The following is a 13,327-nucleotide window of genomic DNA, read 5'->3' as shown; positions in this document are numbered from 1 at the left end:
GTTTTGTGGATTTCAGGAAGAGATGGCAGCCATGGCTAGAGCGATTGAGCAGCTCTTAACTTTCTTGGCCGAACAGGAAGAAAGAGCTGGACAAGGAGCTGGAAACAACTAGACCGAAGAAGGAGTTTACCATGGATTGGATAAATTTCTGATGCGTAATCCACCAAAGTTCAATGGGGGTTATAATCCCGATGGAGCCTATGCGTGGATTCGAGAATTGGAAAGAATTTATGAAACGTTAGTGTGCGATGGCCCACAAGTTATCTGCTTACAGGAGAAGCAAGGACATGGTGGACAAGCGTAAGGGGGCGAATCACCCCGGCAGAGGGCGTGTTGACTTGGGATATTTTTAAGAATGCTTTTCTTGAGAAGTATTTCCCGGCGGATGCGAAGGGAAGAAAAGAAATGAAATTCCTAAAATTGAAGAAGGGAACAATGTCAGTTGGAGAATATGAAGCTAAGTTCGAGGATTTGTGTTGGTTGCACCTACACTATAGTATAGCGGCTGATGAAACCTCTAAGTGCATTAAGTTTGAGTATGGACTGAGTCCTGACATAAAGACCGTTGTAGGACACGATCAAATTCGAAATTTTGCTACCTTAGTAGAAAAATGAAGGATTTTTTAAGAGAATGAGAGTCTAAGGAAGGAATATATGAAGAGAATAGGTGTGAATTAGGGACCAGAGAAGAAAGATGAGAGAAGGAAGACGTATTTCCGGCCACAAGATCAAGGAAGAAGTAAGTTCTGAACTCGGAAGGATGGGAAACTGAATGGGGAATCCCAGATTCCAAGGTAGGTCAGGAGGATATGGTAACAATCCATTTTGTGTGAGATGTCGTAGGAACAGGCACCGCGTCCAGGATTGCAGAGCTGCAATAGGTGAACAAGCTGGTATTTAGACTGGCAGGAATGGGAACCCAAATCCCACCGCTATTGTCTTTGAAGGGCGCTATTGTCGGTGAAGGGAGCAGTAGGAACGCACCTACACTGAAGGATAATAGGAAGTTTGGACGGCCTACTAATAAGAGGAAAGTGTTTGCTATGACTTTGGAAGAAGCAACAGAAGCACCAGAGCTCATCCAAGGTACGTGTTATTTTACTGGTTTTCCTTCAAGTGTTTTATTTTTCTCTATGATTCATGAATTTATTTTGCAATATAGTGAGACTAGAATAATAGTGCTAAGAACTCAAGATAAAAACTTGAGTGAGATTTGCATCAATATGAGCTACTTAAATCCATCATGCACTTTAGGCCCACAAGTACGGTGTAAGAACTCAAATTTAAGATTGTTAGCAGGAGACATGAATATTATCTTCTGCGTCTGACAGTTTAGCAAGGCTCTTAGAGCAACTCCAACGCAGGTTGCTTAACCTGGTTGGAGAAAATAAGCAACGTTGCTTATTTCTTGGAACCATTGGAGGTGGCTGAGCTGGCGTTGCTTATTCCTCAAAGTTAAGGAACGTTGCTTAAATACGCAACGTTGCTTAGCTTCCTGTCTTCTTCCTTTCTATTATAAAATATCATACTTTCTCTTTCATTCAACAACTGATTGCAGTTATAAAAAGAGAGGGAAACAATGATCAATGAGAAGAGGCAGAATACGCAAATAAAAAATGTAAACAAATTTCATAAGCAAATTCCAGACTTGAATCAATTTTTATAAACGAAATCAACATAGAGAAACATAAACAGAAACGATTTTTTTGTTACACTTCTGAAGCAAACCAACTTCACACAGAAAAATAAAAAAAAACCCAAAAAAATTAAAACATGAAATTACACAGAGATGATATGGGTGAAGGAAGATATGGAGGCACCGATTCGCGTGCGCACAGAGGTATTTTGTGTGCTTGCATGTCACCGATTTGGTCCTCAAACCTCCGATGGCAGTGGAAACCACCGATTTGGACCTCTGAACCACTGATCTGAGCCTTTGATCTGGGCTAAACGAAGGTTGATCTAGGTTTGAGAGAAAGGGAGAGAAGGTGAGAACCGAGAAGGTGAGAATACCGCGTTTAGAGGACCATGGAGAATGGGAGAGAAGGTTGATTTGGGTTGTCTGATGTGGTTTGAGAGAAAGGGAGAAAGAAGCTTCGAGAGAGGAGCGTGTGAATGGATGGTGAGGATTAGAAGTTATTTGGTTTTAGGTTTAATTTGGGGAGAAAAGTGGGCTTTTTTTGGGAGGAACTGCTGAATGAATTATTTTTTGTTGATGGTTAAATGGATTTTAGCCCAAATTAAAAATAAATCAGATCAATTGAAATATATTAAATTTGTTATATTTGACAAAATTTGTTATGCTATCATAAAAAATTTGAGCATGATTTAAATTTTTTTTAAAGAAGCATGATTTTAATATCTGATAATATAATTTAAATATTATATTGGTATAAATATTTAAATTAATTTTAATCATGCTTAGGTAGATATAAAAAATATAAATATATGAGATATAGTAGGGCCCAATCAAAAGTAAAATAAACAACCGTGATTGGAGCAAAATTTGCATGGGTTGCTTATGAGTTGCTTAAAATCTATGTAGCAATCTGGACCTACCAGAATAGTGTTTAAGCAACTCAACTAACAACCTTGCATTGAAGATGCTTATGCGATCGCTCTTATCAAATTTTTACTGTTTAAATAAAATGAATTCCGTACACAAGTGCAACACGTACTTATCTGGATGGTGTTTCTGTTCTGTGTATTTAAGCACCCGAGAGGAAGCAACATAATAATTGATTAGGAAAATAAAAAGCAGTACTTCATCAGCATGAACACTAAGCCCATCAAAGAAAGAGTGGCTATGCGATATCTACAATCTTTTCTGAAGCAAGTGCCTTATGTGAGTTATGTCTCAAATGCTACCCTTTTCATGTTTCTTTCCTTTTTCATCAGCATGCTGCTGCTGATGGTGGTGTTTAAGTTCATTACAAGAACCAAAAGCAAAAGGAACCTTCCTCCATCTCCACCAAAATTACCATTAATTGGCAATTTCCATCAACTAGGAACACTTCCTCATCGCTCTTTTCAAGCTCTCTCACAAAAGTACGGTCCTCTGTTGTTGCTGCATCTGGGTCAACTTCCTCTGTTGGTGGTTTCCTCTGCAGACTTAGCCAGAGTCCAGAGAAGTAATGCAAACCCATGAGACCGTTTTTGTGAGCAGGCCCCATCTCACATCAACAAAAGCCTTACTCTACGGTGGTAACATAGCATTTTCATCGTACGGTGACGCATGGAGACAGAAAAGGAAACTCTGCGTGCTTGAATTACTTAGCCTGAAAAGGGTGCAGTCTATTCAGTTCATCAGAGAAGAGGAAGTAGCAGCTTTGGTTGAAAAGATACGTAGTACTAGTAGTAATGGTTGCTCTGTTGTGAACCTTAGTGAGACCACAAACAACATAATTTGTCGGTGTGTGTTTGGAAGAAAATATGATGTTGAAGGTTGCAGTTTCGGGCCGCTTGTGAGGAAGATGCTGAATCAAGTTTCAGATTTCAGTGTGGGGGATATGTTTCCTCTGTTGGGGTGGGGTTGATGTTCTCACCGGCCAAATTCAAAAATTCAAGGCCACTTTTGAAGAATTGGATGCTTTCTTCGATCATGTAATTGCGGAGCGTAAGATGGAAAGAAGGGATTTTGATAAGAAGAAGAAGAAGAAAGAATTCCTTGATATTCTCCTTCAACTTGAGGAAGGTGGTGGTATGTCAGAGTTCGAGCTTACCCAAGATGACTTAAAAGCACTCATATTGGTCTTTCTTTCTACCTCTCTTTCTGTGTGTACGCATAAAGTTTCATTGACCGATTATGTATGTAAATATGAACTATTTTGAGTATTTTCTGCTTCCTTAATTTCAGGATATGTTTTTGGGAGGAAGTGACACAACTTCAACTACAGTAGAATGAACCATGGCCGAGCTTTTGAAAAATCCACTCACAATGAAGAAAGTCCAAGAAGAGGAAGAAGAGTTGTGGGGTATAAATCAAATATAGAGGACAAGGATGTCAATCAAATGGAGTACATGAAATGTGTAGTCAAAGAATCTCTCAGGTTGCATCCACCAGCTACTTTGATTGCTCGAGAAACAACATCTAGTGGTAAACTCGGAGGGTATGACATTCCAAATAAAACAATGGTATATATCAATGCATGGGAAATTCAAAGGGACCCTGATTTTTGGGAAAGGCCTGAAGCGTTCATACCTGAGAGATTTGAAAACAGCAAGGTTAATTTCAATGGTCAAGACTTTCAATTTATTCCCTTTGGTTCTGGGAGAAGAAAATGCCCTGCTGTGGCATTTGGGCTTGCTTCCGCCGAGTACAATGTTGCTAATCTTCTATATTGGTTCAATTGAAAGTTACCTGGAAATGATCAAGACCTAGACATGAGCGAAAACTTTGGGCTTACCGTAAACAAAAAAGTGCCTCTCTATCTTAAACCAATTACACACAACTGTGTCTGAACATTAAGATGATGTTTCTGTAGGGTGCTGTTTCATGCACAAAATTTAGGTAATGTAATAAGAGTAAATTGGGTTAGTGGTGAGATGTATTAATTTTCATAATCGTCATTGTAAGAAAAAGTAAAAGGTGTAAAGGATGTTTGAATAATGTTTCATCCACACCTCTCTAAAATCCACACCTCTCTTAGAGGAAGAGAGGTGGAATGGGGTGGAATGAGAGAGATATGAAGAAAAGGAAAAGTAAGAGAGAGAAAATATGAGATGTGATAGATAATAATAGGAGAGAGATAGAAATAAGAATAGGAGGAAATGAAGTGTTTTGAAAATGAGGTGTGTATATATCATTGTTGAGGATGTTTTGGCCATAAAAGTAGCTAATGGATAAGATGAATTCCAAATTTAAAGCATATCTATTTTTTCCAATAAGCAATATTTGCAATGATGGAAAAAAGAATCACGTATGGCAACTATGCACCCTATAACTTCGTATCTTTATTGTGTAATTACCAAATTCTATCTTGTTAATCAAAATTGGAAGGGGAGCCATCTACAGGCTTGCCCTTCAAGTTATATAAACCAACAGATCGATATAAATGAAAGGTGTTTTCCTCATATTTGCTTCTGCCAACAGAGTCAAGGCATGATCTCCTTGGAGTCTTTCAACGAGTTTTCTTTTCTCCGGGCACGAGAGTAGGATTGCTTGGGAAGCAGAGAATGTTAACTCAAAGACAGTAATGTTTTGCCTCCTAAGTTAATCTGCATGAAGATGGTGCTTCCTCCTTCGGCAGCGATTAATATACCAAGTGGCATATTTCTGTATGCCCATGCCAATAAGAACCTTGAGGCTTGTGAGCATAACATAGGTAGTCGCTGAAAAAAGCAGAATCCAGAAAAGTCTCCATGGAAGGGGATTGGGAGGAAGGTTTGCAGCATATACTGGGGTGAGCACTCGAATAACCTAAGAACAAGCAATGAAGGTCAAAAGTACATAGACATTGAATCTGATGCCAAAATAAACTGAAAAACCAGATAAACATCTAAAATCATTTATGCTTACCACACACGCTGGAGCAAGCGGGACGAATGTCAGGTTTTTCTTAACACCCTCTGTTTGCAGATTTAGAGTCTACAGAATGTAAACAGTGAATTATAGTAGGCTTTCTTAAGTCTTCACTAAATACCATATTCTTGTTTTGTAAATAGAAAACACTTCACAAACGCACATTATGTAAAAAAACCACCATACAGTAAAAGTTCTTCATATTTGAAATGAATTCGCCATGGAATTAAGTTATAGACAACTAAGGTCTCATTTAAAAGAGATTTGAGTTTATCTTATAGCATAAGCGCTTATGCAAGTGTTTGGGAGGACTTATGTAAATAGCTTAGGACATACCTCTAAGCTGTTTTGAGCTTATTTTCAAGCTGTCCATAATAGCTTATGAATAAGAGCTTATGCTTATTAATAAACTATTTTCCACTTATTTCAACGAATTTCTCAAATTAGCTTTATCAGTAAGCTCTCGTTGCCATAAGTGCTTAATTAAGCTATTTTTCCAAAAACACCCAAAATTAAATCCACGAATTAAACAAATACAAAGAGACTTAATGAATTGAGATGGTAAAAAAATACCAAATTTATTTTGGACAAAAGAACATTATTTCTCTGTAACAAAAGAGCATAAAATGCTTTTCCCATTAAAACATACTGAAGCAAATAGTTTTAAAAGGCATTTGCAATTCAATCATGGAGGGTCTCGATGGACTTAGATGTGTTGCCAAAAATCCACTCAACTTTTCAACTCCAAGCAGAAACTTGAATTAAGATACAACATTATATTATCAAACAGGTTCCAGCTGTATATATACCCCTCAAATCCTAAACAACAAATCATACTGCATAAATAATATCCACATGAAATCAGATAAAATACCTGTTTGCATAGGTCTTCAAGGAACTCAGAGTATACAATGGGCTTGATGTCATTGAATTTAGCAATGAATGAATGCTTGATAATATCAATGATCATTTCACACACATAAACCAAGAGGACATTCTGCATCATACAGAAAATGTGTGAGGAGTAAGACTAAGCCGAGAATGGAAATTGAGTTCCATATGTTAAACTTAACTACTTCAATAAATATTAAGAGATAAAATATTTCCAAATCATACAGTGAGAAAGCTTTCAAACCAGGGATTCTCAGCCTCCAGAATATTTTGAGCCAAAACGAACAAGATAAATGCCGAAATGTGAAATCTCTCCACAGAATCTGCTTGACCCATAAATATGGGGAGAAAACAAAATTAACAAATTATGGGACCAAATGAAAGGAAGAAAAAACCTTAAGTAATGTAAATGATGAATGCAGAACAAATATCATATTAAACACTTGTTCATTATACTTTCATTGTATGAAGTTTACACTATAAGTTTCATACGATTAATTTTGCTAAAAATATTTGCGAAACCTATATATAAATATCGTGTGACCAAGAGAAATGACGGATCTAGAACAATAAGTTTGGAGGGAAAAAATATACCGAAATAAATATAAAAGATTATATGATATATCTAAAGTTTAAGTTTGTATAACAACTTAAGTGCATGTTCAGAAGAAAGTTTATCCCCATAATCACATTGGGTGGATATAAATGTGTTTTGATTATTGTACCAGCCACAAGGGGCGCAACGCAACGGCCACTGGCAGTTAGGAATAGTTATTTGAATTGGGTCAGTTATTAGGGTAAGTTATTATTTGAATTGGGTTAGTTATTATTAGTTAGTAAGCCAGTTTATGTTAGTTATGTTTTATAAAACTGCCTAGGGGTGACTATTAAATATAGGAGGTGTCTGTATTTTCATTACCAGAATTTATGTAGTTGTGTCACTGGGAGAGACTGGCTCTCGAACATCCAGAATTGGTGCGACTTCCGTGAGAGATTTTCTCTCTTCTTTCTTCACTAAATTTCCATATCCTTTATTTACCTATCATTTTGGTATCCGAGCACCATCCAAGTGCTGTGGTGAAATTGAATCATGAAGAAATGGAAGAGACATCAAGTAACAAGAGGGAAGGCAAGGCGATTCCAACCTTTAGTGGTCAACGCTTTGACGGGAGATGCTTTCTTTTGGTGGTATTTCGGGAAAAAAAGCAACCAGAATGCAAAATGATGGGAGTTTGTGAAGGCTTTGCTGAAGGAATTCCAACCAGAAATGAATCCTGACAAACCAGTTTATGTCCAAAATTCTGGAGAGGAGGAAAGCCCAAGGAAAAATGAAGTTTCGAAGAATACAAGAGAAGGCAGGCCATCGAGTAGAAGCAGAAGTGGAGATGATAGAGACTGCAGAAGAGGGCTAGAGGCAGAGAAATGCTTAACCTTTGAGATGCAGGGATCCAATCTTGAAGAAGAGGTTGTAAGAAGAGGTGGTAGGGTGAGCCTTGGACCTCAATGGAGAATGCATCTTAAGATCCGTCAACAACCGAAGACGATTAAGAGACCCAAGCCTCTGAATAGAGTAGGGCAGCCAAGACAGAGGAATGGTATGTGGATTAAACGTCTTTCAAAGATCAAGCATATTCCACCACAAGTGCTGAACAGACTCCAACACTTTGCATCTGCAAGGATGATGTCATTGAAAGAGAGGAAGACAGGAACCAAACAGGCCGCGTTAAGTGGTTTGATCAACTTCAAACAGTGGGATCCAGGAGGTATTTTTCAGAGTCAAACTCCATAAGTGTTGATTAAAATTGCAGAACATTTAGAGCAGTCAACCTACACTCAAGGAGCATTCCCTACTTCCCACCTTGTCCTCAAGGTGGATCTTGTAGAGAGAGGTATTGATAGGGAATGACCCCTAATAACTAAAGTGTACAGCCAAGTAAATATACCAAAGCAGGTTGACATTATTAACAAACAAAGGCACATAATCATTGGAAAAGAAAAACTAATATTGACAAGCCTAGATAAAAAATTATTCGAAAGTAAGGCAGTAAAAATTACATCAAGTTGATTTCAATGTTTGAATGAAGAACAATATATTAAATAAGATCAAATCAAAGCAAAAAAAAAGATGTCATAGGAAAGATACCTTACCGAAGTATACCAAACTTTGAACATTGTCCTTGCTGTATCGCTTAAACACATTGCTTTTAATCTCAGCAAAATTATTTGACACCAGCAAAGCAAACAATGCGTTGTTGTGAGCAACTATACAGGTTGATAAAGTGATTGCCTGAGCTAATAAGATAAAAGAATGAACAAGTAAGGCTAGTTAAGGAATCAAATCACCGAGCCTATTGCTTTTTTATTAGCCTTCATAGTATAAAATAATTATCCAACCAAACACTACAACAGCCAAGCCTTTTCCCACTAGGTGAAATTGGCTACATAGATTATAATACCCTGTTAAGGATTAATATCTGAGATAGACTATTCAATTCTAAATCTATCAAAAATGATCTTTCCTGAAGTTTTACTTGGTCTCCTTCTACTTCTAATTATTGGACTATCCTCTATCTAGTCAACCCTCCTTACAAGATAGTTATAGCCCCCAGTACTTCTATGGGTCTTACCTAGTAATGACCAAATCACTTAAGACTTTATCTTCTCTGCAATGGGATCTACCACAACTTTCTCTGTTCTGATTTTTTTCTAACAACTCATCCATCATGACATTCTTATATCAACTCATCTCAATTATAACCAACTCGAAAAAAACATCTCAAAGAGGAAGGATATTGGAAGCAGCCATAGCTAGAGCTTGGTCAGAAACAAATCTCCAAATCCAGAATCTCATACTTTCCGGGGGGCTATTTGCAAGTCCTTCAGCAGAATGAAATAATGTTTGTAACACATCTCCATTAAAACTTTGACATAATTTATCAAATATCTGCAAAAATTTCAAAGATCAGTCACTTTCCTAAAATATAAGTTTCATTAGGGATTATTATGCATTACGACATTCACCCAACCAATAGGAAAGTAGGAAACTAAAAGTAAAAGCTCCAGTTTCTTAGATTTCAATGCCAGTACTGTCAACTGAAACTAATTAAACACTGGCCACTTAATACGCAGATGCACCTTTCAAAAAACTATTATAAAGTTATTTATATTACATTCCATCTTGCTCCTTTTATTACAATTTCATCATGGGGTATCCTAAATTTCACTTAAGCCAGTACAACCCCACTATTAATTTTTTCAAATGCCTTTTATCATATCTAAATTCAGGTTTACTACTTTATATGATAGACAGTGATGGGTCGCTGCATTAAAATGGGTGTTATAACATATTTGAAAAACAGAGATACATATTGAGTTTTGAGACTAATAATTTCAAACAGAACAGCATCTTATCTCATTTAATGCAATAGTTTCATGGTTTACAAATATAAAGAAAAATTCTCTCCTTCCACATTCTGAAAAATTCCCTGACTTTCTCACTACAAGATCTTGCTCACATGAATGTGCTAAAAGTAATATAAATACCCACTTTGATTGAAATTTGGCAACACATAGATAGAGATAATAATTCCCAATAATCCATATCAACAAATTGTGCTCACCTCTAAAACATTGTAGACCACATACAATTTTATTGTTCCTTGACCACGGATCATATGATATATTAAGCTGATATCTGAGGCAGAGAGTTGGAAATGAGCAATAGAATAAAAGTAAAACATTGAACTTAATCAATACAAAAAAGGAACCACATCAAATACAATCGGGGGATCAGAGAATCACTATACCTGTTCGCTGCAAAAGAGCAACACCACAACTCATAATCAGAAAACAACCAAAATCTGACAATTCCATTGTAGAGAGCATCTTGAACTGTCTGTCACAAGCATGATTAGGTTAACACTGAAAACCATTATAGACTAACAGAAAGAAAACTGAATCTGTAACTAACTGTATTGGGATTCTGTATTTTGATAACCCATCGATACAAGAGGTGATGAGCCTTTATATAGACTCAGTGATGTAGCTTCTGGTAGAAGCTTTACACTGGTAGAATTACTATTCTACCCTTAGCTAACTAATTACTTTACTATTCTACCTTTAACCAACTATTTACATAGTATACTCTTATAGCAAGTATTGTAGATTATTTTGTTAAGAAGAGATCGATTAGCTAACAGAGAATCAGGAACTAATATTGTCTAGATATAAATTAACAACAAAGAACTTATCATATAGAATAATGTTTCTTTCACATCTCTCCTTGAGGTGGAGAGAGGTGGAATGAGGAGAGAGATAGGAAGAAAAGAAAAAGTAAGAGAGAGAAAGTTTGAGATGTGATAGATGATAAGAGGAGAGAGATAGAAATAAAAAGATGTGGAAATTGAGTGTTTAAAAAAAGAGGTGTGTATATATCATTATTGTATCATATAGGACGCTTACTTGAACCAACTACCTAATTTGGGATTAAATAATTCAGGAAAATTTACTTTGTTTCGTCATTCAAAGATCTAAGATAGAATCTGACTGAAGCACAAGATTCTACTCGATGGACACAACTTAAATCACAAGCCTAAATTAAAGAAACTAACGTTGTAGGATTAATCTATCATCTAAATTTTCACATGTATGCCCAACTAATATATTATTGCAAGGGAAGAAAATTAAGAATGGTGGCAAACCTCATCTTTAGAAGCCTCCACACGGTCATCATGATCCTTGTTGGCATAACAGTTAATAATGAAAGAAATGAATCGAAGCAGACAAAGAAGCCAACGTCTATTAGCTGCAATCCATGATTAAGATACCCCAATCAAAATGTTGTATGCCGTAAGAGAAATATGCACTTATAAATTAGCTATTATACATTAAGTGGAAGGTTTAAGTTTACTTCTTTTCCCCAAAACATATGAATTTATACTGATTATCATGAGCCAAAATAGAGGAAGCTACACCATTAGGATAAAAATTCATATATTATATCACAAGACTGTAAGGAGAGTTCTTTATATATTTTTTTTTCTTTTAAATCAGGAAAATGAAGCATACCAATTCACATCTCCATGGCAAGCGGAAGATGGTGTCATAAACCCTCTCCCTTTCTTTTTCATTGCCAAGGGTAGTTGTGCTCCGTAAAGAATTTCCATTGTGCATTTCATCCAAAAAGTATGTTAAGGGAGACTTCTCCACCGAAAAAACATCTGACATCAAAACATATAACTCAAGGCTAAATGAACCGAATAGAAAAGGATGCGGCATTAGCAAAATAAGTAAAACCCAATGACAAGGTAAGAAAGACGTTCAAGAATGCATAAAAAAATTCACACAGACCATTTGAATAGTTTTGATTCATAAATAATCAGTTGAAGGCATAATAAGAAAATGAGCAAAAGATTTAATCCCTATCTACCCATTGTTTTCACTGCCATGCATCGTTCAGTTTAGTCCATGTCTGTAGTAAAGTAGCCAAGCTACCAATCACATTACCTCTGGGGACACGGGACCAACCCAGTTTTCATTTTTTTATCCCAACATTACCCCTTAGAAGCTGATGTAAAATCAGTTTGAGCTCTACCAACACTAAAGTAGCACATAATTCACCAATGCTATTTAGCAAATTATTGGCACACATGCAAAAGTTTTGGAGCCATCGGTGGTTTCTGAAAGCTAGTTCTAAAATAGTACAAAATTTCACTAGTTTTTATTTCCTTCAAATTGTAAATAGCATTGAATCATGTATTCAATTATAGAGTCAATTTCTAACAGAAACACTACGAAAAACTACAAGAAGCATGCAGAGCAAGGACCATAACTACAGTACTCACAATTCGGATCTTCTGCCATAAGACGCTTCCAGTCCAACGATTCAACCGTCTCCAATCTCGTAATGCCATTCCTATCAGGCTCGTTCATCGGCTTCTCCTCCGGACTCACCTTCACTGAACCATCGTCCCTCCCAATCGCACCGTCGCAGCCCACCGCCGCCGAAGAAGCCGCTAAATCCTCAGAACTGCTACCATTCACATTTCTCTGCCTCAATTCCCCAAAATTAAACCCTTCGCCAACCCCGCGCACGGTCGTCGGAACCTCAGCACCGTCCTCACGCGATGCCGCAACCGCAGAGACGCTGGCCTCGTACACGACGCTTCCTCCGACAGCGGAGAATCTCATGGCGTCGAGCACGAAACCGTTACAGGCAGTTCCGTTTTCGTGCGGCGTCTCCGAATGGGGATCGGCGGTGGAAGCGTGGGGATCGAGAAGCTTCTTTTTCTTCTTGGAGGCTCGCTTCTTGCGCTTCTTGCGATCGGGTACAGGTGGATCGGAATTGGAGCGGTAGACTAGGGAATTTTCTTCGGCGTAGGGGATTCGCCGGAGAACCTCGAAGGAGAGTTTTCCGCCGCCGGTTCTCGACGCCATGGTCAAACGGGGCGGAAATGGAATTTGGAGATCGACGATGAACGGTGAGAGTGAAGAAAAGGGGTTGTTTATTGCATGTGAATTGGAGAATTGAGTTTTGGTAGGGGCGGTGGAGGTGGCATGATTGGTCGATTCGTTTCTGAGTTTGTGTGTGTAAAAAGCCACTCACTCTTGTTTGTTTCGTGCGAGTCCAGTTTTCATTGGCGCTCTCCCATCCTAGTGCCTGTTTTTTTTACTCTCATAGTCTCATCACTATCACTTTTCTACTGTATACTCCCTCCCTCCCTAAGGCAAATGTTTTTTTTTTTTTTTTTTAAGTTTTATAAGCAGATAGATTTTAGTTAGTTGTGAGTATTGTTATTAAATTAGTCTTCAGAGTTTAAACCCTGGACTCTTCACTCTTCATCTCACTGTTCCTTCTTAATTATAAAACCTAGTTTTATATTTTTCATGTTCCTGAATATAAGACTGTGCGCAATA

The 13,327-nt window shown here is 37.4% G+C and overlaps 2 protein-coding genes and 1 pseudogene across 3 annotated transcripts; 2 read left to right on the top strand and 1 right to left on the bottom strand.

Moving 5' to 3' along the window:
- The first annotated feature begins 2,773 nt into the window (after positions 1 to 2,773).
- On the top strand, positions 2,774 to 3,837 carry LOC130735912 (phenylacetaldehyde oxime monooxygenase CYP71AN24-like; annotated as a pseudogene).
- A 63-nt stretch (positions 3,838 to 3,900) lies between these two features.
- On the top strand, positions 3,901 to 4,353 carry LOC130734674 (phenylacetaldehyde oxime monooxygenase CYP71AN24-like). Its single transcript, XM_057587187.1, has one exon. The coding sequence runs from the start codon at positions 3,901 to 3,903 to the stop codon at positions 4,351 to 4,353; it is 453 nt and encodes a 150-aa protein (XP_057443170.1).
- A 576-nt stretch (positions 4,354 to 4,929) lies between these two features.
- On the bottom strand, positions 4,930 to 13,083 carry LOC130734673 (protein POLLEN DEFECTIVE IN GUIDANCE 1). Of its 2 annotated transcripts, XM_057587186.1 has the most exons (11): positions 12,256 to 13,079; positions 11,480 to 11,631; positions 11,113 to 11,216; positions 10,219 to 10,307; positions 10,033 to 10,106; positions 9,206 to 9,356; positions 8,561 to 8,728; positions 6,638 to 6,735; positions 6,396 to 6,518; positions 5,519 to 5,587; positions 4,930 to 5,419 (listed from the first exon to the last, which is right to left on the bottom strand). In XM_057587186.1, exons 1-11 carry the CDS (start codon positions 12,845 to 12,847, stop codon positions 5,213 to 5,215), a joined length of 1,827 nt encoding a protein of 608 aa, XP_057443169.1. In that variant the 5' UTR covers positions 12,848 to 13,079; the 3' UTR covers positions 4,930 to 5,212. The 2 variants fall into 2 exon arrangements, 1 of the variants encoding a protein (XP_057443169.1); XR_009018039.1 differs by lacking the exon at positions 4,930 to 5,419 and having other exon boundaries at positions 8,556 to 8,728; positions 12,256 to 13,083.
- Positions 13,084 to 13,327: the final 244 nt, after the last annotated feature.

The sequence above is a fragment of the Lotus japonicus genome, chromosome 1 (assembly GCF_012489685.1).
Source record: "Lotus japonicus ecotype B-129 chromosome 1, LjGifu_v1.2".
In the NCBI taxonomy this organism is placed as follows: domain Eukaryota; kingdom Viridiplantae; phylum Streptophyta; class Magnoliopsida; order Fabales; family Fabaceae; genus Lotus; species Lotus japonicus.
Note: the sequence above shows the minus strand (reverse complement) of the source record. Positions and strands in the feature narration are given on the sequence as shown.

Bases quoted from the DNA above. Each gene is read 5' to 3' on its own strand.
- LOC130734674 (XM_057587187.1), top strand. From the start codon at position 3,901: ATGAACCATGGCCGAGCTTTTGAAAAATCCACTCACAATGAAGAAAGT.
- LOC130734673 (XM_057587186.1), bottom strand. From the start codon at position 12,847: ATGGCGTCGAGAACCGGCGGCGGAAAACTCTCCTTCGAGGTTCTCCGG. The intron at 10,308-11,112 runs GTTTGCCACCAT...TGCTTGTGACAG, and splicing joins TGGAGGCTTCTAAAGATGAG to ACAGTTCAAGATGCTCTCTA. The intron at 6,736-8,560 runs GTAAGGTATCTT...TGGGTCAAGCAG, and splicing joins TCAAAGTTTGGTATACTTCG to ATTCTGTGGAGAGATTTCAC.